General features: G+C 36.7%; 1 protein-coding gene and 1 pseudogene across 1 annotated transcript in view; both read right to left on the bottom strand.

Annotated features, from left to right (window-relative positions):
- Positions 1-2,679: 2,679 nt before the first annotated feature.
- Positions 2,680-23,780, bottom strand: part of CNBD1 (cyclic nucleotide binding domain containing 1) — a 506,061-nt gene continuing 484,960 nt past the window's right edge. The window contains exons 12-13 of the mRNA XM_070075280.2: positions 21,629-21,688; positions 2,680-5,440 (exon numbers count right to left, since the gene is read on the bottom strand). Coding sequence (XP_069931381.2) covers positions 5,324-5,440; positions 21,629-21,688 — 177 coding nt within the window. The 3' untranslated portion in view covers positions 2,680-5,323. The remainder of the gene's footprint in view (positions 5,441-21,628; positions 21,689-23,780) is intronic.
- LOC127490895 (U2 spliceosomal RNA) lies at positions 7,063-7,223 on the bottom strand (annotated as a pseudogene).

The raw sequence follows: 23,780 nt of genomic DNA, 5'->3' as shown, positions 1-23,780 counted from the left end.
TTTAAAAAACAAATGCACTAGAGAAAAATAGTGGTTCATTCTCAGATAACAGATGTGTATCATGAAGTACTTATTTCAACAATTATGGGTATTTTCAAGCATGTTTTATATTTTTAAATCAGTAAACAAAAATAAAAAGACATACAATAAATAACATGACTCATCACTGTATTTGGTACCATGGCCCTGTAAAAAACTACTCTGAAAGTTGATGGCTTGAATAAAACATATAATGTATCAAAGTTTCCTAGGGCCAGGAATTGGGGGTGAGTTGGGTGGTTCTAACTCAGCACCACAAGCCTTAGCAAGAGCTGTTGTCATCAAATGACTCAGTAGGGCTGGCAGACACACTCCTCACTCCACTCATGTGATTAGTGGTAGGCTTCAGTTCCTTGCTGGCTATTTCCAAGATGCCTCAGTTCCTTGCATGTAGGCCTTAGCACAGAGCTGTTCAAATATGGTACCCAGTTTCCCAAAGTGAATAACCCAAGACACAGAGAAAGAAGAAAAGCCAGGATTTAACCTTTTCAATTTTTTCGCACATCCTTTTGAGTACAGAGACTCAAATTCTAAGATTTTTTAAACATAGGATTATATTTAGAGGAAGGGTATGGGAAGCTTCATTATTTAATAATCAGTGTTAGCATGAATAAGAATTGCAATGGAATTCTTGAGGAAAATGGCAAACTCACTTTTATTATTTTTTCTCCATTGTGAAAGGAAAAATGATAAAGCAAAGTCACAGGTAAAAGTATTACTGTAGTCTCTGAATAAGAGATCATAATATTGTAGGTAATTCAGTGGAAGTACTATTGTCAAGGGAAAGTGGAAGGAAATCTACAAATTAAGTTGTTTTATTCAAAATGACCATAATATGCAATGATTGAAAATCAACAATATTGTATAATATTATTATACAAGTAGTCAAAATTTTCAATTTTCATTACTTAATATTCAAAATGATCTAAAAACTTAGATAGAGACAACTAAGAAATTATAAAAAGATAATGAGGTCCTAAAATGAAACAGGATAAATTGATTTTTGTTTCGCTATAGAGAAAAAAGGGATAGCATTTAATATAAATTAGGGGCCATTTTTGTGTTTATGTATGTGTATATATATATATATATATATATATGTAAAAGTTTTACTTCCTGGGGCCGGCACCATGGCTCACTTGGCTAATCCTCCGCCTATAGCGCCTGCATCCCATATGTGCGCCGGGTTCTAATCCCGTTGCCCCTCTTCCAGTCCAGCTCTCTGCTGTGGCCTGAGAAGGCAGTGGAGGATGGCCCAAGTGCTTGGCGCCTGCACCTGCATGGAGACCAGGAAGAAACACTTGGCGCAGCGCTGGCCGTGGCGGCCATTTAGGGGGTGAACCAACGGAAGGAATATCTTTCTTTCTGTCTCTCTCTCTCTCTCTTACTGCTTAACTCTATCTGTCAAATAAAAAAAAAAAAAAAGAAAGAAAGAAAGAAAAGTTTTACTTTCTTTTTAAATCCCAAGTCATTCGAATGAGCCACTCTGGTGGTTCTGGAGTTTTTCAGCTTGCTGATATTCAGAAAGACTAGGAAAATATTTTCACAAAGTGTTTCAGATGTTTACCTGCCTCAGGGCAGGCAGCTTGAACAGCAGATCTCACAAGGTCCTTATAGATCTATTATCCTATAATTCTGTAATTTCATGGTAATTCAGATCACTTCACACTGTCAGAATTCTCCATTTATGTGAACAGGTATCAGCTCCTGTATCTTATTTCATTTATAATACAAGAGCTTGACAAGCACCTTCAGACAGCAATTTGTACATGCTGATATATTTTCATGGTTTGTAAGCATGAAAGATTTAAAAGAACTGTACCCAGGCCTGCATTATTTATAAAGGGAAGGTATGAGGCAGCATGTCATCAAAGAAATTAAAACAGAAAAGCAGTAGAACACTTGTACAGGCCCCCCTTGTTTACTGTGCGTTCAGATCAAACACAAGAGTAAACTTTGAGGATGGTGGCGAATGATCATGGACCTCTTCTGGCAACCGCTAAGGACAATTCTTTTTTACTGTAATGAATTAGATTGTGTAATGTAACCAGACATTTTGCTTTATTTTCATTTAGGGACATACTGAAGTCTTGGCAAAATAAATATATATTAATTGATTTAATATGGCTTACAATTTCCCTTATGATTATTGTCAAAAACAAATTGAGAAGGAAAAAGTATCTTAAAAGTTTACTAGATACTGAGCCGGCGCCGTGGCTCAATAGGCTAATCCTCCGCCTTGCGGCGCCGGCACACCGGGTTCTAGTCCTGGTCGGGGCACCAGATTCTGTCCCGGTTGCCCCTCTTCCAGGCCAGCTCTCTGCTATGGCCAGGGAGTGCAGTGGAGGATGGCCCAGGTGCTTGGGCCCTGCACCCCATGGGAGACCAGGAAAAGCACCTGGCTCCTGGCTCCTGCCATCGGATCAGCGCGGTGCGCCGGCTGCAGCGGCGGCCATTGGAGGGTGAACCAACGGCAAAAGGAAGACCTTTCTCTCTGTCTCTCTCTCTCACTGTCCACTCTGCCTGTCAAAAATAAAAAAAAATAAAAAATAAAAAAAAAAAAAGTTTACTAGATACTAACCTATGTGTGTGCTCATTTCCTTATGTGAAATGTAGGGGATGACAATAGAACCTGCTTCATATGAATGTTGAAAAAATTAAATGAGTTAAGCTATTTGAAGATTCATAATACTTTATGCTTGTATTATCACAACCAGGACTTTTTTTCTTTTTTTCAATTTTTATATAATAAATATAAATTTCCAAAGTACAACTTTTGGAATATAGCGGCTTTTTCCCCCCATAACCACCCTCCCACCCACAGCCATCCCATCTCCCACTCCCTCTCCCATCCTATTCTTCATCAAGATTCATTTTCAATTATCTTTATATACAGAAGATCAATTTAGTATATACTAAGTAAAGAGTTCAACAGTTTGCACCCACAAAGAAACACAAAGTATAAAGTACTGTTTTAGTAGTAGTTATACCTTTAATTCACATAGTACAACACATGAAGGACAGAGATCCTGTATGGGGAGTAAGTGCACAGTGACTCCCATTGTTGATTTAACAATTGGCACTCTTATATGACTTCAGTAATCACCCGAGGCTCTTGTCATGAGCTGCCAAGGCTATGGAAGCCCCCTGAGTTCACCAACTCTGATCTTATTTATACAAGGCCATAATCAAAGTAGAATTTCTTTCCTTCCTTCAGAGAAAGGTACCTCCTTCTTTGATGGCCCGCTCTTTCCATTGGGATCTCACTCACAGAGATCTTTCATTTAGGTCATTTTTTTTTTTTTTTTTTTCCGCAGTGTTTTGGCTTTCCATGCCTGGGAAACTCTCACAGGCTTTTTAGCCAGATCCAAATGCCTTTAGTCACTTATGTAATAACTGCACTAGCATTGCTCCAATTCAAGCCATTGGTATCTCATATTTACATGATTGGTGTGATTCTTCTACTGTGTTCTTGTTTAGCTGTGATGGCTGGTGCTAGGCCAGACTGAAGCCAGGACCCAGGATCTTCATCTGGGTCTCCCACATGATGGCAGGGCCCTGAACAATTGGTCCATCTTCAGTTGATTTTTGCAGTCCACTAGCGGGGAGCTGGATTGAGTTGAGCAGCCAGGACATAGATCTCTGCCCATGAGATGCTGGTGTCACAGGTGGTGTCTTCAGTCACTACATCAGAATACCAAACCCAACTATTATCTCTCAGAACACAATATGTTCTCAGCAAAATTAAATATTTTGATCATTTCTTCCTGGATGGCATCATTATACTTTATACAAAAATACTGTATTTACTGTATTTACTGCAACATTTAGAGATTTATTTAAATAAATTTCTTCTCAGTCTGGTTTAGTCCCAAGAGAAGTGGCCATATTTTAATTATGTTTTAATCTCTCATGGCTGGGTTAGTGCAAGGTATGTATTAAGCTCTCAATAATTTTTTCAATGATTCAAAAAACAGTTCTAAAAATTGTGAATTTCTGAGCCCAGCATTTGCTCACCGCTTATGAGAGTTGTGTCATAATTACCATGATTACAGATCCAATTAAAAGTTATTTGTGTTCAAATGTTGGGAGAATTTAAATCTTTTTTGGATTTGCATACATTTGGAATGGCCAAAAGTATTTTATTAGACAAGTCACATGAAGTATGAAATTCACTTTCAAAATCCACTTTGATTGAATTGATACATTCTCTGTCTGGAATGACAGATGAGGAACCAAATATGATCTTTACATTTCTACTGATATTTTCAACTCCACTATTTTTATCATCATTTCTACTTATTTTACATATTTTTTTAGATCTTGTATAAATCAACAGTTACTATCAAGTGTAAATCAAGTCTGAGAAGAAGTAATAATGCCAAACGTCAAATGGTCAAGCAATGGATGTCTATGCTTCTCTATAGGGGAAGATGTTGTAAATGCCCATGGCACCACAGAAAATGCGTCAGAACACCAATGATAATGACTGAAGTGTTATAATAGCAATACAAACTTAAAATAGATAATTCAGAATCACATACAGACATAAATTTATGGAAAAACACTTTGGGTAAGTAGAAATGGTCTTCAAAAATTCATAGAAAATACATATCATGAGAAAACTATGCATGAATTCCAATTCAAAGAAATTCAAATTTTCTTTGCACCAGAATAAACATATTCTAATAACATTTCTCCACAAGCTTTTTGAAATACCATTGTACAATGGGTATAATGTCTCCCTGCTTATACAGATATATAGTGCATAGTAATAGCCTGTGCTTTGTAAGAAGGTCTAAGAGAGTAATAAAAATTATATTGTTTCATAGGTTTTTGAAAGCAAAATATGGAATCTATTTGTGTTTCACTTTTATAGCCAAACAAATGGGATTAAAACAAGGTATTTTATTTAAACATTTCTAATTAGGGTTCACATGTCAAAATCATTTTATTTAACAATCTTTGGCCCTCTAAAATTATTGTTATAGTAAGTATTTTTGCCACTTTTTAGGATGCCAAAAAAGTAAGCCAGAAAACATTAATAGAAATATTTGGTTGTCCAAAAGAAACATATTAATAAGAATACATTTATTTATGATTATTATATTTATGATTTATATTTATTATTATATTTATTATGATGAATATATTTATTTAGGATGATTATTTGTGGAAAATAAAGGAAGCATAAGGCAAAGCATATATTCTATAGTGGTTTAAAATAAAAACATCAACAATTCTTGCTGAAACTCAAGCTTCTTTTGAGCTAGGTTTAATAAGTTTAATAATTCACTAGAGTATCCTTTAGGTTCCTGGGAATGCTTGTCCAGTAATGGTTCCATTTTCCAAAGCCTGGTATAATTCCATTGTAATACAAGGTGTTTTCCATGGTCTTATCCTAGAAAGAAAGGAGTGTTAAAAATAATTAATCCTATCTCCCCTAAACTATAAACTTCTATTAAATAAAACTATTTCAATATAAATATCTACAAGTTATTTTTCAAGGAAAATAATTTTTAAGTTTCAAAACAACTGTTACATGAAGAGAAACTATAACATTGGATATGAAACATTTTTTGAGATGCCTAAACTTTTTATATCATAGTATATTGATTTTTAGCATGTAAGAAGGAATATCCTGTTATTGATATGAAGTAGGTAGCCAGGGATCGTTTGTCCTATTTCACCACTCCTCAAAATAGGAAACTCTTACTATTGGAGAGACTAGTATTAGCTTTAAGTATGGAGGCCTCTCTTTAGGACCACCTTTAGGGTTCCCCCCTCTGGTGTCTCTACTTGGAAGAGGCTTGTTTGGACTTATCTGTTCCACTCCAGGAGTGGCTGTGTAAGTTGCGTTGGTCAATGCAAAGTTTGGGAGAGGGAGTATTTGCAATGTGGCCTCAGGAGCCACTGTGTGCATCTTGCTCTACCTGTGTTTTTTCCAGGTTGAGCAATCCACTGAAAGCTAACATGATTCATATATGCAAAAACCTAAGTTATAAGTAAACGGAGAACCTTTGTTCAAAGTCACTGAGGGTTTGTTGGCCAACATTTAGGCTAATTTGCAGAAAGGCATTAATAATTAAAATATTCCTCATCCTATACTTGATTTTATTGATATTGACTTTAATTATAAAACAGAGAATGGAATAACAGTGATAGGGAGTAAGTGAAATTGTAAATAAGCCAAAGAAATGAGTTTGTGTTCATTATCTACTATGCTAAATTTAACCTTCAAAACAACTCTTAAAGATGGACAGTACTTGATCAATTTTAGATAAGGATACTAGGGGCCAGTGCTGTGTCACAGTAGGTTAATCCTCTGCCTACGGCGCCAACGTCTCATATGGGTGCTGGTTCTAGAATCTTTGGCTTCTCCTCTTCCAATACAGCTATCTGCTATGGCCTGGGAAAGCAGTGGAGATGGTCCAAGTGCTTGGGCCCCTGCATCCACGTGGGAGACCCTGAAGAAGCTCCTGGCTCCTGGCTTCAGATCAGCCCAGCTGCACCTGTTGTAGCCATTTGAGGAGTGAGCCAGTGGATGGAAGACCTTTCTCTCTGTCTCTCCCTCTAACTGTTTATAACTCTACCTCTCAAATAAATAATAATATTTTTAAAAAGAAATAGAAAAGGACACTAAGTCAATTTTTGCTATAAAAAATTCTGACTTCCAGGGCTGATATGAATGATTAAATTGGAATGCTATTTAGATACACATAATAATCAAATTAGATTTTAATTCTCAGAACAGAAATATTTTGCAACTATTAGAACAAATGTCCACAAAATAATTATGAAATCAATAAAGTTCAAATTAACAATTTAAATTATAGCATAGCTAAGAAAATATACCACAGTTCAGAGTTACGCAAATGCATATGGCATCTATTGTTATAGTGTAATATAGTGTTTTGTTATAGTGTTTTTAAGTCAGTCTGCTTAGACTATTTATTATATTATGTCAATCTAATCTTTCATTTGAAGAATTGACATACTATTTTTCTCTCACATAACATGCCACTATAGTTCATTTTCCATTGAAGTGGTATAAACAAAAAATTGTGTATTAATTTTCCCATAAAACTTGGATAATTAAAAAAGTTCTAATTAAAAACAGAGACAATGAATCTCTGTAGTAACAGTTACTTCGCTTGATCTTAGCCAAAAGGCTTAGAAGCAATATAAACAGATACTTAAAAATGTTCATTCAATTAGTTCAGGATAAATTTTTACTATTTTTTCTATAAACATTGGAAGTTAAAAGAAACTTTAATATATAAATTTATAATCTATCTTACAGATAATGAGTTGTCTTACTGAGATCTGAACATTGAGAAAGTATGAGCCAGTGTTCTAGAAGATGAGACATTCTGTATTAGCTCTTAGAGATGTTAAGTAACTGGTGGAGCCCTACATCTCAACTGTGAGGAAGCCCAGACTTGATTGCAACTCAATCTCCTCTTTTATTATGACAAAAAAGCACTAAATATAATTTTCTTCAAGAAAATAAAAAATCCATGTGTCTTATGATCTGATAATAATGATCAAATACTAAACAGAAAAAAGAGTGTAGATGAACAGGATAGTAGAATACCATAGAAATATACCAATATGGAGAATACAAATCCTAGATTCAGAAGCAAATATCCACTGAAATTATAGGGATTTTTTGGAATTAAGATAAAAATGATTTATATTTTCTTATATTTTATTTATATTGCTATATTTACAAAAGTGACTAGAGACAACCTATGAAGAAAAAGACAATAAAAGCAAGAAAGACAAACCAGGTTAAATGATAATTCATGAGATGGAAGGAAAGTAGTAATAAAATATGAACACTCCATTAACAGGAATTACTGCAGTTTCGCATGAGACATAATTATGACTTCATAGGCAGTTACATAAAAATGTCTCTCATTTCCTAGTAAAACAATCATTTATTATAATTAGACACCATTGTTTGTAACATATAGCATATTCACCCACAGTTTTTCAGGAAAATATAATCTTTCAGTGGTCCTAAGATTTATTCTAGTGTAGAGTATTAAAAATAATACTACATTTATTTTTCTAAATTAAATGTAATCTTCACCAAAATTAGCTTTCTAGACTTACAGGAAACTAGAATTAGTCACTCTTGGCTGTCACTTCTACTCTCCTAGGAGTGGTGTCAATGTCATGGGTCTAATGCAATTTAAGCCTTTGAAGAGGAACATCTGGGCCCTGCACGGGTATTGAAGACATGCTCAGCCTTGAGTAGTCAACTCTTGGCCCTGCATGGGAGACATTGTTTTCTGTAATCTACCTTCTGAGCACACATCGCTCAGTTATTCTTTGAAATGTGCTACCTTTGGGAGTCCCATGAGGGGGATGGCACAGGGCCTCTGTCTCAAAAAATGTAGAAAACTCCAATTCCTTTTAAATTTTGTTTTTCAGAATTTCCTTAATAGATCATTCACCCTCTCATCTTACACTGATCAAAAAACCATTTCCCTTTCCACCCTCACCCTCCCTCTCTGTGGTAAAATATACCTATCACATAACAAACATTTCCCATCCTCACCCTTTATAAGTATACTGTTCAATGACATTAAGCACATTGACATGATTGTAAACCATCACCACCATCATCTCCAGAACTTTTTCATCATCCCAAATTGAAATTCTACCTTTTAAATAGTAAACTCCCTATTCCGCTCTCCTCCTAATGCAGGGTAACTACAATTATACCTTTTGTCTCTGTCCATTTGAGACAGAATTTGACTATTCTGAATACGTAACACAAGTGGAATCCTACAATATTTGTTCTGTGGTGTCTGACATTTCACTTAGCATAATTTTTTTCATGTTTATCCATATTGCAGGGTCAGAACCTCCTTCTCTCCATCAGTACTCCTTCAGCTGGAAAATATGACTATGTGGCAACAAAACTGAGAAAGGTATTGCAATTAATGAACTTAGCGCACAGCACGTGAAAACATAGCTTTTTGTCCTGAGAGGAGGGGGGCGGAGGGAGGGATGGCAAGTGAGTTTTAGAGAGAAAGAGTGAGAGAGAATGAGTGAGGGAGAGAGAGAGAGAGAGACAGACAGACAGGCTAGGGAGCTGCAAGGGAAACTGCAGAAGTTGATACGATAGCACTTGCTTTTTTTCCCACTGCACTGGAAAACTAATTTGAACACTTTTCAGCACTTCTTCATTTGTGGTTCACATTGGACACAGAAATTTTTAGATTTATTGCTTGGTTTGAAAATGGACAAAAACTTTATAACAGCTTCCCTATCCATTCTCTGTTTCCCAAAACTTATGAAAACCAGCAGGTTTTTCTATTAAAAACCTAGTCATGCGAATCATGTAAGAAGATGTCATTGTTATAAAACAATGCAGTGAGCAGTGAGGACAATGACTGCCAAGTTAAACACAAAGAATGAAATCTGCCCACGGATTCCCACACCCTTAACACTTACTCCAGTGTGAATTTCCTGTGAGTTTCTGATGATAGAATGTGGCCCACTGGGCAATTCATTCTCACAAGGGCTGAGCTCTCTCCAGCAATTGCCTTGTTTTTCTCCGATGGTTATATCTTTTATCAAAAGCAGCAGTTGCAGAATGGGCAAGCTCAGCATCGGAATGGTCTAGATAGGGGTACTAGTTTCAGCTGCACACAAGTATGGGAAAGGGCCAGAAACTGAGTCGGGTTTGTATTCTTAAGAGCATGATGTTCATGTAGCCAAAGAGGAAAACCCAGCAGATGGCAAATTACTTTTATTATTTAGGAAATTAGGTAATTTATGAAATTAACTGATGATTTTTTAAGTGAATGAAGCAAATGTATTAATAACTATATAGTACTCAGGACAAAAAAAGCCACCCTGCATATATGTGTATAATATTGTTATAGCTATAGATATCCCTCTACCTATATGAGCATGGTCATAAAAATCCATATGTTCATTACAGTGTATTTGGAAATGCCGCTATTACGCTGAATGTAAGCTTATTATTTTAATACTAAAGACTACCCAGTATACATAGCTCCCTGATGCAATTGGTAGTCCTTGCATAACCCCAACCATAAACCTACATTTGCCAACCTTGAGACTACTATTGTTTATCTACATGAGAATCACTTTACACAACACAGATGAGCCAGAAATCCCTTTTATTTTTGATCTATCCATGTTGGCACTATTTAAAAAAAAAACACTTGCCTGTTCTGTTGCCTGACAAATTATTGTGAAGCTCAAAGACCAGACTCTTCTGATACCCTTTGCTTGGAGTGTACATCTTGAAACCAACTTCCTAGTTTTGCTCACCAAGAGTTCTAGATTTTGGCTTGCTTTAGGCTTCTTCGTATTGAATCCTGATCTGTGTAATGATTTGTCAATCTTTCATACTTTGTCTGGCTTGGACGTCTAAATTCAGAATAAGCAAGTAGACAAACAAGAAGTCTGTGAACGTTGTCTCCCTACATGGACTATAAGTCTTTTCTTCCAGCCACGTTAGATTTCTTTGTTTTTCACTGCAAAATTTTTGATATTGATGCACTGTTCATCTCACATGGAATGTGAATAATCTTGCTGTGAATGATCTAACTATTTTGTCTTGCTGGCCTGATTCTCACCCCTCAATTTTTTATATTCCTAACACTGATAAATGGTCAGTATCCCTTTGCAAATAATGAAAATAGTTGGCCTGTGTACAATTTAGACAGATGATATAGGGTTTGCTTAATTTTTTATTTTTTATTTATTTTATTAGTAATATAAAAAGAACAGATTTCATGTGTTTCATATTGGAAGGGCAAAGAGATACACAGAGAAAAAGAGACAAGAAGAGAGAGCTGTCATTCACTGGTTTATGTCCTAAATGCCTGCAACAGCCAAGGCTGAGCCAGGCAAAAGGCAGGAGCCGGAAATGAAAATTGGTGTATCTCACAATATGTGGCAGGAACCCAGGTATTTAAGCCATCACCTATTGCCTTCTGTGGTGCACATTAGCAGCAAGCTGGATAAGTAGTGAGGGTGGGACTCGAACCAGGCACTCAGATAAGGAAAGCAGGTGTCTTAAACTGTGGGTCAAATACCTGGCCACATAAGGTTTCAAAGCACTGTTTTAAACAACTCTTAAATTACACCAAATCTGAAGAAATACTCATGTCCCTACATTAGAAATCATGGAAGTAGTGTGAGGTTATACATTGAAGAATCACAGAACTATATGATAAGACACTATGAAATATACTGCAACTAACATTAAAATTTCTTTCCCAAAAGCAAAATAAAGGAATTACAACTGCCTATTTTTATAATACTTTGAGTATATATCATGTTACTACTCTGTAAGTTTCACATCCTACACTGAAATTTAAAAAAAGAAAAAAAACAACAACTTCTAAGCTCGGGACTCAGGTATTTTTATGAACTGAGAATGGGACTGTGGCACAGCAGGTTAAGCTGCAGCCTGTGATGATGCTTGAACACCAGTTCAAGTCCTAACCGCTCCACTTCCTATCCAGCTCCCTGTTAATGCTCCTGGAAAAGCAGTGGACAATGTCCCAAATACTTGGGCACCTGCCACCTATGCGGGAGACCTGGATGGAGTTCCAGGGTACTGGCTTCGGCCTGGCTCAGCCCCAGCCATAGTGGCCATTTATGGAGTGAACCAGCAGATGGAAGATCTGTCTCCCAACCCCTACAGCCTCCCGTAACTCTACCTTATAGATAAATAAATCTTGAAAAAAACTTCTAAGCTCTGAAAGCAAATGCTGTATCATAGCAAATAAAAAACACATTTAATAAATATTACAGTATTTAAAAAGGACAAATAATGCTAGTAAAATATATATTAGCACTTAGTAAGCATATATTATAGAGGGGCCAGCCTTGTGGTGTAGAGGGCAAAGCCACTGGTTGTGATGCAGGCATCCCATATGGGAGTCAGTTTGTGTCACGGCAGCTCCACTTCATATCCAGCTCCAAGCTAATGACTTGAGAAAAACAGTGGAAGATGGCTCAAGTGCAGGGACCCCTGTCACCCATGTGGGAGACTCAGGTGAAGCTCCTGGCTCCTGGTTTCTATGTGGCTCAGCCCTGGTCACTGGGGCCACTTGGGGAGTGAACCAGCAGATGGAAGAATTCTCGCTTTCTGTCTTTCCCTTTCTCTCTCTCTAACTCTGCCTTTCAATAAATAAGTAAATAAATAAATCTTTAAAAATTTAAAAAATAAAGTATTGACTCAAAGGATATTTTAATCTGATTTAAAAAAGCCTTGAATCTGAGAACCTAGAATTATTTTTCTATGTGTAGAGCTTATATGTCCAACTGTATCTATAAATAATTTAGCATAATTGATATAAACCTATCCTTGAACAAAAAGCTGCTAGAACTAATAAATCAATTCACTAAAGTTGCAGGTCAAAATTAACATGCAAAAAAGTGTTTTAGTGTATGCCAATAATGAACATATCAAAAAAGAAGAAAGAAATCTCATTTACAATAGCCACAAAATCAAATATTTAGAAATAAATTTAACCAAAGAAGAGAAAGATCTCTACAATGAAAATTATAAAGTGTTTTTGTAATAATATTACATTAGCATAAAAATCAAGCATCAAATGTTAAAAAAAAACAAATGTGAGAAAGGTATTCCTTAATAATGAGTTGGAAGAATTAGTATCATTAAAATGTCTGTACTTCTTAATCAATCTACAGATTCAATGAATCCCCATCAAAATACCAATGACATTTATAAAATTATAAAAAAATTCTAAAATTCATATGGAATCACAAAAGACTCAGAATAGCCAAAGCAATCCTAAGGAAAAAAATAAAATTTAAGCTGGAAGCATCACAATATCTGTCTTCAAAGCATATTGAAAATGTATACTAATTAAAACAGCATGGTATAGGCATAAAACCAATATATAGATCAATGGAATAGAATAGAGATCCTAGAATTTAATACATGTACATACTATGAATTGATTTTGACAAAGGGGCCCAGATCATATTTTGGAGAAAGGATAGTCTTTTCAATAAAGGGTGCTAGCAAAAACTAGATGTGTATATATAGAGAGAAGAATTAAATTATATTTATACCTCTTACTATATGCAAAAATAAACTCAAGTGATCCAAAAACTTAAATTTAAGACTTAAGACTATAAAATTGCTGAAAGATAATATAGGGGAAACACTTCAAGACATTGATAGAGATGATAAATTCTCTAAAGTATGGACAATAAAATCAAAACTAGACAAACTGGATTATATCGAACACAGAAGCTTTTGCACAGCAAAGGAAGCAATCAGTAGAGTTGAGGCAATCAAAATAATGGGAGAAAATATTTGCGAACTACTTATTTGACAAAGGCTTTACAGCAAGAAGATGTTAGCTACTCAAAAAACACAATGTAAATTAGTGCAGCCACTGTGGAAAACAGTAGGGAAGATCTCTTAAAAAACTGGAAATAGACTTACCACATGATCCAACTATCCAGTACTGGGAATATGCTCAAAACACATAAACTCATTTAATCAAACAGATACCATATGTATAGCAGCACTGTTCCCAGTAGCCCAAATACTCAACCAAAATAATCAACCAAAGTACACAACATCAGATTAATGGATAAAGAAAATGTGGTATGCACACACCCACACACACACAATGGAATATTGTTCAGTTATAAAAAAGAATGAAATTCTCTCATTTGCTTCAAAACGGTTGGAACTGAAGGACATCTGTTGAATGAAGTAAGCCAAATACAGAAGGACAAATAGTACATATTCTTCCTTATAATTAGGAGCTAAATTAAACAAACAAACAAATATCTGTGCTATACTTTTTTTTTTTCAAATACAGTGTTTTGCTGAACTTTGTTTTAAATAAATGCTAAAAGCTGGTATTAAAAATCTCCAAGTATCTAAAATAACCAAATGTGGAAAGTAGGTGTGGGGAGCAGGGTCTGTCTCCCACAACATGGCGGGGCGCCCGGGAGAGAAATAAGTACTGAAACTGTGGACTGAAACTAACTCTATGCTTCTGATCTCCCATCATATGGTGCTGAGAGGGAGTAAACAAATCTTACACAGCTGCTTCGTCAATTAGCTGATTCCTGATCCAACCTCTGATTGGAAGAAAGTGGCTTGCTCAGCACACGGGCAGCAAAGCACGGATTGGTGGGAGAGGACTATAAAAGGGGGAGAGAGAGAACATGTGGGGCCCCTGAGAGAGTCAGGCGGAGAGCTCCTTGGTCCCACGCCTCCCCCGAGAAAGCAGGGAGAGGCGGAGGTGGGGGAGCGGCAGCAAATCCCGGAAGGACCGGTGTCGTTCCTCCGCGAGTGGGGGAGTGACACCAAAGACTTTGGCTTTAGTATTAGATGAGAGTAGATCAAATTTAGATACTACAAAAGAAATGCATTAACTTACTATTCTGTCTCATAGGCCTCATTCTTTTCCTTTACAGTATCCTTTTGGGCACATCTCACAATATTATGCATATACTTACCCATACATATGATTCTTGCAATTTGTGTGCTTCCTATTAGAAAGATCCAGAAGGTATATAGAAAATAGCAATTGTCCTTTATGTTATTCCTGAAGGCTGAGCCAGCCACAGAGTAGCGCTCAAAAAATATTAACAAGTTCAACAAAAGGTTTTGCCCTTTTTGTATTCCTGGAATTAATGAGTAATTTGAATTTTCCAGAATTTCATCACATTCTATCGTGTAACTTGTGCTTAATGAAGGCCTGTTCATGCATCATTCCTGTTCCTGGTACAGAATTTATCTATGTAAACAAGAAACCTTATTTTGGTGGCCAGCACTGCAGTGTAGTTGGTAAACTTGTTTCCTGTGATACTGCCAACCCATATGGGTGCCAATTCAAGTCAGGGCTACTCCAATTCCAATCCAGCTCCCTGCTAATGGCTTGGGAAAGCAGTGAAAGATGATACAATTCCTTGGGCTCCTGCACCCACATGGGAGACCTGGAAGATACTCCTGGCTCTTGGCTTTGCTCTGGCCCATCTCCAGCTGTTCTGGCCATTTGGCAAGTGAACCAGCTGACAGAAGACCTCTCCCTCTCCCTCTCCCCCTCTCTCTCTCCTTGTAATTCTGCCTTTCAAATAAATAAATAAACCCTTGTTTTTTTTTTTTAAAGAAACCTTACTTTCAAAGAGCCTTAATTCCTAAATTCAATGGAAGAGACAGACAGAAGGACAATTTCAATCCTGAGCAATGTTCTCAAAAACATGAGAGAGATGGAAAACAAAAACACAAAATTACGGTGGCAGGAGTGGGAATCAAATTCTCCATTTTAAAGCTATAGATTCAGTTTAGAATTTTAAGCTTTAATACTCCTTTTCATGATAATTAAATAGGAAGGAAAATAAAATACAGTTGTCTATAGTTTAACACTTTACACTCTGTAAAATGATTCATTATGTGATATCATTGTGCAAGCATCAGAGTGTACTTACACAAATCTGCTGCAACTTGTGTAGGCAATGTAACCTCATGAGAACACCCTAATTTATGTGGTCCATTGTTGACTGAGACATTGTCAGCCAATGTATGACTGCACGAATTTAATGATAAAAAGATTAACCGGCAGTTGGTATAATGAGAAAGAGAAAAATAAGATTTCACTACTCAATGATTTCCAGTTTAGTTATAAAGACTAACTTGAAGCAGCAAGTCAATTAACATAATACCTTGGTACATAGAGGCTTAAGCATAACAAGTGAAATTTAATTTAACAGTTGCATTTTAATCAATCATGGAGGGTCCAGCAGAGAGCAACAAGAAAATTAAAGAGAACGAAAATGGGATTTATGAGAGGAACTGAAAGAACTAATGAAATATAGCCTAGAGAAGAGACAGCTAAAAGATAGTTAACTTCATTTTTCTAACACTTAAGGGCTATGGTAGAGGAATGATATTAGGACTAATGAACTGGTATGAATGCTAATGTAAGCAATTACTAATAAGCAGATGTGCATCCAGACTATTTAGATACTTTATATTTTTTAAAAAAATGTCTTTTTCCATTGTATTATGCATTTTGGCCTCTGATTTATAGAGAAGACAAAATTTACATTGTCTATAACAGATATGAGTGAGAATATTTAATTTAATTTTATTTTCTTTTTCTGTTAAAAATTCTAGATAATTTAAAATTTAATATTGAATTATTCTGGGGCTGGTGTTGTGGTGTAGTGGGTTAGGCTGCCTCCTGCATCACCAGTATCCCATACGGGCCCCAGTTCCAGTCCCAGCTACTCCTCTTCCAGTCCAGATCCCTGCTAGTACAACAGGGAAAAAAGCAGAGGATGGCCCAAGTCCTTGGGTCCCTGCACCATGTGGGAGACCAGGAAGAACTGCTGGCTCTTGGCTTCATTCTGACACAGCCCTGGCTATTGTGGCCATTTAGGGAGTGAACCAATTGAGGGAAGGTCTCTGTCTCTCTTTCCCTCTCTCCCTCTCCTTCTCTCCCATAACTCTGCCTTTCAAATAAATAAAACTAGCCGGCGCCGTGGCTCAATAGGCTAATCCTCCACCTTGCGGCGCCGGCACACCGGGTTCTAGTCCCGGTTGGGGCGCCGGATTCTGTCCCGGTTGCCCCTCTTCCAGGCTAGCTCTCTGCTGTGGCCAGGGAGTGCAGTGGAGGATGGCCCAGGTGCTTGGGCCCTGCACCCCATGGGAGACCAGGAAAAGCACCTGGATCCTGGCTCCTGCCATCGGATCAGCGCGGTGCGCCGGCTGCAGCGGCGGCCATTGGAGGGTGATCCAAAGGCAAAGGAAGACCTTTCTCTCTCTGTCTCTCTCTCTCACTGTCCACTCTGCCTGTCAAAAAACAAACAAATAAATAAAACTTTAAAAAATTGAATTATTCAGATATTTAAAAATAATTTTATTCTCATTTCTAGTGCCTTTATTTCAATTCTTTTTATGCTAAGAAGGATTTCTACTGTGACTCACAATTCAACTTTATCAATTTTATGATGCATTCAAAAATGATTATATTAACAAAAATTTTTTATAAGAATGAACTTGAATGAATTTACAGATTGAAACTATTATTATCCCGCCTATTTCTATTAAATTGACTCAAATATTTTAAGATTTTAAAAGCAAACACCTGATAAAAACATTAGAAAAAGCATTTATTTTTCAGATGATAATTTTTTAAATTCTAAATTCAAGTTAAGGTTAAGCATGTATTAGGTTTACCTTGTATGTTCGATGGTAACTTATTTCACATGTTCTTGAGTCACAAGTATCTTAAAGTATATTTTAGAAGAGAAAGGGAAGTAGTACATGCATACAAAAATAACAAAAGGTAGTTCAGTGCACAAACAAGTGCCTAACTGTAATTTGTAGATCATACACGCATTCACTGAGAAAGGACCATCAGGGGTGAGCATCTGTCATAATTGTTAAGACGCTCGTATACACATTAGGGTGCCAGAGTTCGAACCCCAGCTCTGGTGTCTGACTCCAGCTTCCTGCTAATGTGCAACCTGGGAGTCAGCAGGTGATGGTTTTGGTGGTGAGGTCCCTGACACCCACTGGGAGACTGGGATCGCCCTGGCGATCATAAGCATTTGAGGGAGTGAGCCATGGATGAGAGCTTGCTCTGTCTGTCTCTGCCTCTTTCACCATCTTCCTGCCTTTCAAATAGATACTATAATTTATAAATGAAGGGGATATAACACGGAGTTAGGCACAGAGAATGTTTTGATAGAGTGCATGTGTATTGTGATTTGAAAAAAAATAACAGTAAGATCTGAAATTAGTTAAGAGGAGTCCAAGAAAATATAAAGAGCAGAGCCAAAATTGAGTTGGTGCTAAAAAAGGAGGAAAACAAAACTGAATAAAATGGTCATAAAGAGAAACCTTGGGAAGAAAGTTAAGCAGCAAAAGCTGAGTATTTGATTGAGGAGTACAGACTAGTTTAGTACAGCAATTGGGGTGACTAGAGACAGGGATAGCAGAGAGACATCAGGTGGCAGACTGGCCTGAAATACATTGCCTAAATGGATAAAATAAATAAGCATAGGCACCAAACCCTGCCCCTTAGGAAAAGTGAATACAGGACAATTTGGGAAATGTCTTAGTTGTCATTGGCATACTGAGGAATTATATCCTCCCTCCCCAGACTTGTACCTTTCACTTAACTGTCCATAATAATGTTAAGCAGTTATTCCACCTCTCCTGATTCCAGCCCCCATTACTGATGGAAAATTTTATTCCCTGGGAAATTTTCAATTAAACGTCAAAGTCTCCAGGTAAGTTAGATTTGTGTAAATACACAATCTCACAAGACGTCAGGAGCCAGCAGCATGCTGAAGCTGTTTTTCAGTCCTATGGCAGTGACAACACGCATCCCTTCCAACTGCCTGTACTGGGACATCCCGCTGAAAATCTGCCGTTGCTTATGAAGGGGTACACATGCCATGAAACTGGCAAATGCTACAAAAGAATGGTTTATTTTCTGTGGGGTGGAGGAAAACAGTTTGTTAAATATTGATCGATGTATAAATCTACACAAAGTGTATTTATCTATACTCTTTCCAATTATTTTTTTCTGAGTTCCAGTTGCTCTGATCCAACCAGAACGATATCTCTGTATACTGTTGCCACATAAGGCTTCTAGGCTAGAAAGCACAAGCACAGAGGCTCATCCTCTCTCCTTCTCAGTGCACGTGTGTCTGTGATTATGAAATAAGATGTGCTCACTTTGACAGAGGATTTTTTTATGCCTACATTTTTAAATACTCCATCATGGATATACTACTGGAAGAAAAGAGAAATCAAGGTGAAAAGCTTGATGGAAACCTCTTCGTGGCAGAATAGATGTCCTGCCAGAGCCAATCACCAAGTCAGTTGTAGGTAAGAGGACATCTTTAACAAGAATTTCCATGGAAGATGAACAAGCATAGCTGGCAAATAACCCAGATGTTAGGACTTGTGATAAGAGCTTCAACATTCAGGTACAAGTCCGAATCACTATTCAGCAACTGCCCACACAGTAACTTTAACAAAGCAGAAAGTCTGGTATGTCCAGTTTGAAGCTCACAGAGTCATTTTTTTAAATATGTGCCAACACTGTGCACTGTGTATGACAGCAGGGTGTCATTAACAGTTCTACTGATGGATGAAGGAAGTAGCTACAGTTCCAAGGTTTGCAAGTCTCTTCCCATCTACATTCATGATGACATCAACAAAGTTATGACACATTTATTCTGGGCCATTTCAACAATGATAGCATCTAGCAGCAGTATGTGTGTCATTCATACATTAACTCACTCAACATAATTATGTGATAGGTGGTAGTCCTGTCACTGTCGCCTTTAATGAAACTGTAGTCTACCAGTGAGAATGACAATAAGCCATTGCAAATCCACTCAGGAGAAGGTGTTTCAGACAAGAAAGAGAAATGATCTTTCAAGGAACTAGAAGTTCATTTGGGCAGGAGAGATTAGTAAGGGCCAAATTATTACAGAACTGCAAGCAATTAAATAAAATGAGATTCAGACTTTTTTAAGGAGAATGGTAAAATAGTAAAATGTTTCATGTACTTCATTTGATGCACAGGAATAACAAAAATGATCCAACTTTATTCTAGAAAGGATTGGAATTTAAATGCAAAAAATACCTATGTATTTAAATAATAAGCTCAGTCTGAATATTTCAGTGAATGACATTATTTGGGAAAATGCAGATCCCAGGTGGAAGCTAACACAAGGCTCATTGATTGACAAGAATATGAATAGATGCAAAAGGATTAGCTTACCAAGAATGCAGTACCGGGGAGTTTTCAAGGTAAGAGCCAACTGCATTGGGCCAGATATTGCATCATCACAGATGTTTATGGGAGCTGGTCTTGTAACCCGGGAATTCATCCCACACTTTGTTTCCCTGTTTCTTCCTCTTAACAAAAGTAAATATTTGCAAAGTTTTTCTGACACACTTATTAATGAGTCCGTGTCCTCAGTCTACCCCACGTACCTGAAACACATAGGGGGCTCAAAATCCCACTGTTCTTGTGCAACACTTGCTGTCTGTCCCAGGCCTGTGTCTGAGATTGAGTCATTTGAATAACCATTAGCCAGTCTTCTATTTCTATGAAGAGTCCATTGGAGTATTTTTGTTTTATAAAGAATAGAATGCCCTGTTAAATCCTATTTATGTATTAAGTCCTATTTATTAAATCTCTGCTTGCAATTTTTTTTATCAGGTAATGGGATTGGAGGTGGCGCATCTGAGACACAAACTGGCACCCATGTGTGATACCAGTGTTGCGAACAGTGACTTTACCCACTATACCACATTGCTGGCCCCATCTGCCTGCCATTTTTACTAAAAGATTGCAGTGTCTCATGTCACATTAATCCGAGTGTTAGAATAATACAGAAAGACAGTTATTTTCTCTGGGGCCAGAGGTGTGGCAGAGCAGGTGACACTGTTTATGATGCAGCTCTGCTTCCTATCCAGCTCCCTGCCAATGCACCTGGGGAGGTAGAGAAAGGTGGCCCAAGTCATTGGGCCCCTGCTATTCATTTGGGAGACCAGATCCTGGCTTGTCCCTGGCCCAGCCCTGGCTGTTGTGATCATTTGAGGAATGACCAGTCCAAGGAAGATTTACCAATCAATTCACACCCTCAGTCTGTCTGTCTGTCTCTCTGCCTGCCTGCCTCTCTCTCTCCCCCTCCCTCCCTCCCTCTCTCCCTCTCTCCCTCTCTGGCTGCCTTTCAGATTAATAAATCTTTAAACACACACACAAAAATAAATTGTCTTACATCATTACATTGTAAAACCCTTTTGTATTCTCTACATGTGTTTCTCAGCTATACCACAATTTCTAAGTAATACCTTTTGTATTTTTCGATAAATTTAAAGTTGTACACAAATGAGATCCTTAAAGGTTTCATGTGAAAAAGCGATGGTAAAGATACTGGTAAGGAGAATAATGATGATTCTGGTATTTTTCAGAGCATCAAAATTTTGGATTAAACCTACAGCAATATATAATCACCAGAGTCCCTATTTTTTGACAAGCCACATTTAAAAATGAAGATAATTTTTATCCATACTTGCTAGCAACATACCACAAACTCTCTATTCCTAAAGTGCCATAAAATTGTAAAGAACTCTTTGTTATCTGTAACTGGGCACACCCCAGTTTCCCAATGTAATTGGTAGTTAAATTATCTGTGTTACCTGTTCCTTGACCTCTCCAATTCTTAGTGGATTCTTCCATAAAACAAGAAAAGCAGTAATTTTAGTTAAAAGAGTTAAGGATGACTATGTAAACAATTAGCACACAGTAAGTAATGAACCTATAAATTTATAGGAAGAAACATAGAGTTTCCAGATGTAGTTGTTTTGTCTCTCAGAAGACTGCTTTAAGGTATAAAAGAATTATTAGTAGATATATTTTCTTTAGCATCTGTCCATCATAATTATTTCATTTCTCTTAATATTCATACTTGCTGAAGTTATTAACTAATTTAGTATAGTCGTCTATAAGGAATACATGATCAATTATGCCATTTATTGTGACTATTTATCTTATACCTTGAAATGCTTCCATTCCTTTCGTAGTTCTCTTTGCAAATATTTAAGTTTGACATCTTCCTAAAAAAGACAGAAGATTACAGTTTCTACATGAGCAAGTATTGTACCAGTAATTTAGTATTCAATGTTGCAGTTTCTATCACTAAATTGATAAAGTGAACCTTGAACATGTAAAATTATAGGCTGCTGCATAATAAAAACGGATGAGTAATAGGCACATGATTAAAAAAGTGATACTTCATTTAAGAATGCACTGGATATGAAGAGTAAAATTAAGTTACAGAGTACAAATACATAATTTTAATATTATTTATAATGAATAACTATCCCAAATATGAATAATTTACTCATATTTCTATGAAGTAAGACATACTCATACGACCTTCCTCCAGGACACATACAGTCTTTTCAGACATTCTGGTATCTTAATAACACTATCACTATATAAAAGAGAAAGCAAGTAAGCAACCAGGGGCTGGGGTTGGTGCTGTGGCATAGTAGGCTAAGACTCCACCTACAGCACAGGCATCCCATATGAGTGCCGGTTTGTGTCCCGGTTGCTCCACTTCCTATCCAGCTCTCAGCTTATGGTATGGGAAAGTAGTAGAAGATGGCCCAAGTAGAAGATGGGCCCCTGCATCACAGGGGAGACCCAGAAGAAGCTGGGTACTGGCTTCGGATCAGCCCAGCTCCAGCAGTTGCAGCCATCTGGAGAGTGAACCAGTGGATGGAAGAGCTTTGTCTCTGTCTCTCCCACTGTCTGTAATTTACTTCTCAAATAAGTAAATAAGATCTTAAAAAAAAAAGAAACAGAGAGCTGACATTAGACTTGTTCCCATTTTCTATTTCAACATTTAACCAACAGGCTCTCTATAGTGTTTTGTGACACTAAGATGATTACCATTTTTTTTGTATGTGTATAAGAGGGTACTTCATAAACTGCAAGGTAAAATGGAATTAAAGGATAAATTTATTTTGATGCATAACAAAGGTCTTCAAAAAGTTCATTCAAATGTATGCTGTGGAAAAAACTACCACCCATTTTGTTTTTATTGCTTTTAAATTCAAATTATAAATAAAATGATTGAATGCAAGTTTACAAATGAGCTGAAAAAATGTTTATACAATCTAAAAATTTGAAACAACTGCTTTACTAAAAGTATTTCAGAGATTCTAGTTATCAAATGCACAGGGCATTTTTACATGCTAGAACACAAGATTGCATATTTCTTACATTTTACATATTTCAGAAAGTCTTTATTAAATACATTATATAAAATCCAGTTTCTTAAGCAGAATAAAGAGAGTAAGTTGTTAAAATTCTAACAACTTACATGCCAGCCTGTAATAGTATTTTATGGACCATGAATGATCAAAACAATCCAAATGATAGTGATTTGGTTTCATACATTGTTACATATAATAAGAATATAAAAGGCATATAATGTGCAATGGCTTATTTCCCTTCTGGAATATGATCATTTACATAAGTTTTCAGCTGTTCAACATGATTGGACAATAACTTGTCATAGTTAATAAAAATCAAATGATACAAGACTACTAACAGATTATTCATTTTTTACAAATATAAATGAACTCTAAGTGTACTAAGCATAATTTGGACATTAGGTGAGTTACTAGATACTTAACTGTCTTACCTTGTTCGTTACTAAAGTTTTCACTTTAGAGTTCAGATAATACCAGTTTACAATGCTTCCCAGATGATACGTGCTATATAAATTTACTGTTGTTTTTATTTGGAGACTGTGGTAGTTTGGCAATCGTTTCACTTTTGAAATCATGCCTATAATGACATTCAGTTTGAAGCAAACTTTTGGATTGATGGTAGTGGATTTGGCTTTCCTGACATTATTGTTCCTCATACAAGGGTAATCTGCTGGCTAGTTTCATATTGTACAATAACTAATGACCCCATTCTCTTTTTGGCAGTCCAATGAAAACATAAAACAGATGTTCAACATTAGCAGATGTGCAGGGTGACACACTAAACATATGCAGGGAGTGGAAAGCCTAGATCCTCTTACATGTTTGAGAAATGCTGACCACTACACACAGGATTTCCAAGTAGCATCATTTGGTTTTGTAGGGATAGAATTTCATTCATGTATTAGATAATGATATTTTCCCACAT

This window comes from Oryctolagus cuniculus, chromosome 6 (genome assembly GCF_051225735.1).
Source record: "Oryctolagus cuniculus isolate XC-2025 breed Fujian yellow rabbit chromosome 6, ASM5122573v1, whole genome shotgun sequence".
NCBI lineage: Eukaryota > Metazoa > Chordata > Mammalia > Lagomorpha > Leporidae > Oryctolagus > Oryctolagus cuniculus.
Note: the sequence above shows the minus strand (reverse complement) of the source record. Positions and strands in the feature narration are given on the sequence as shown.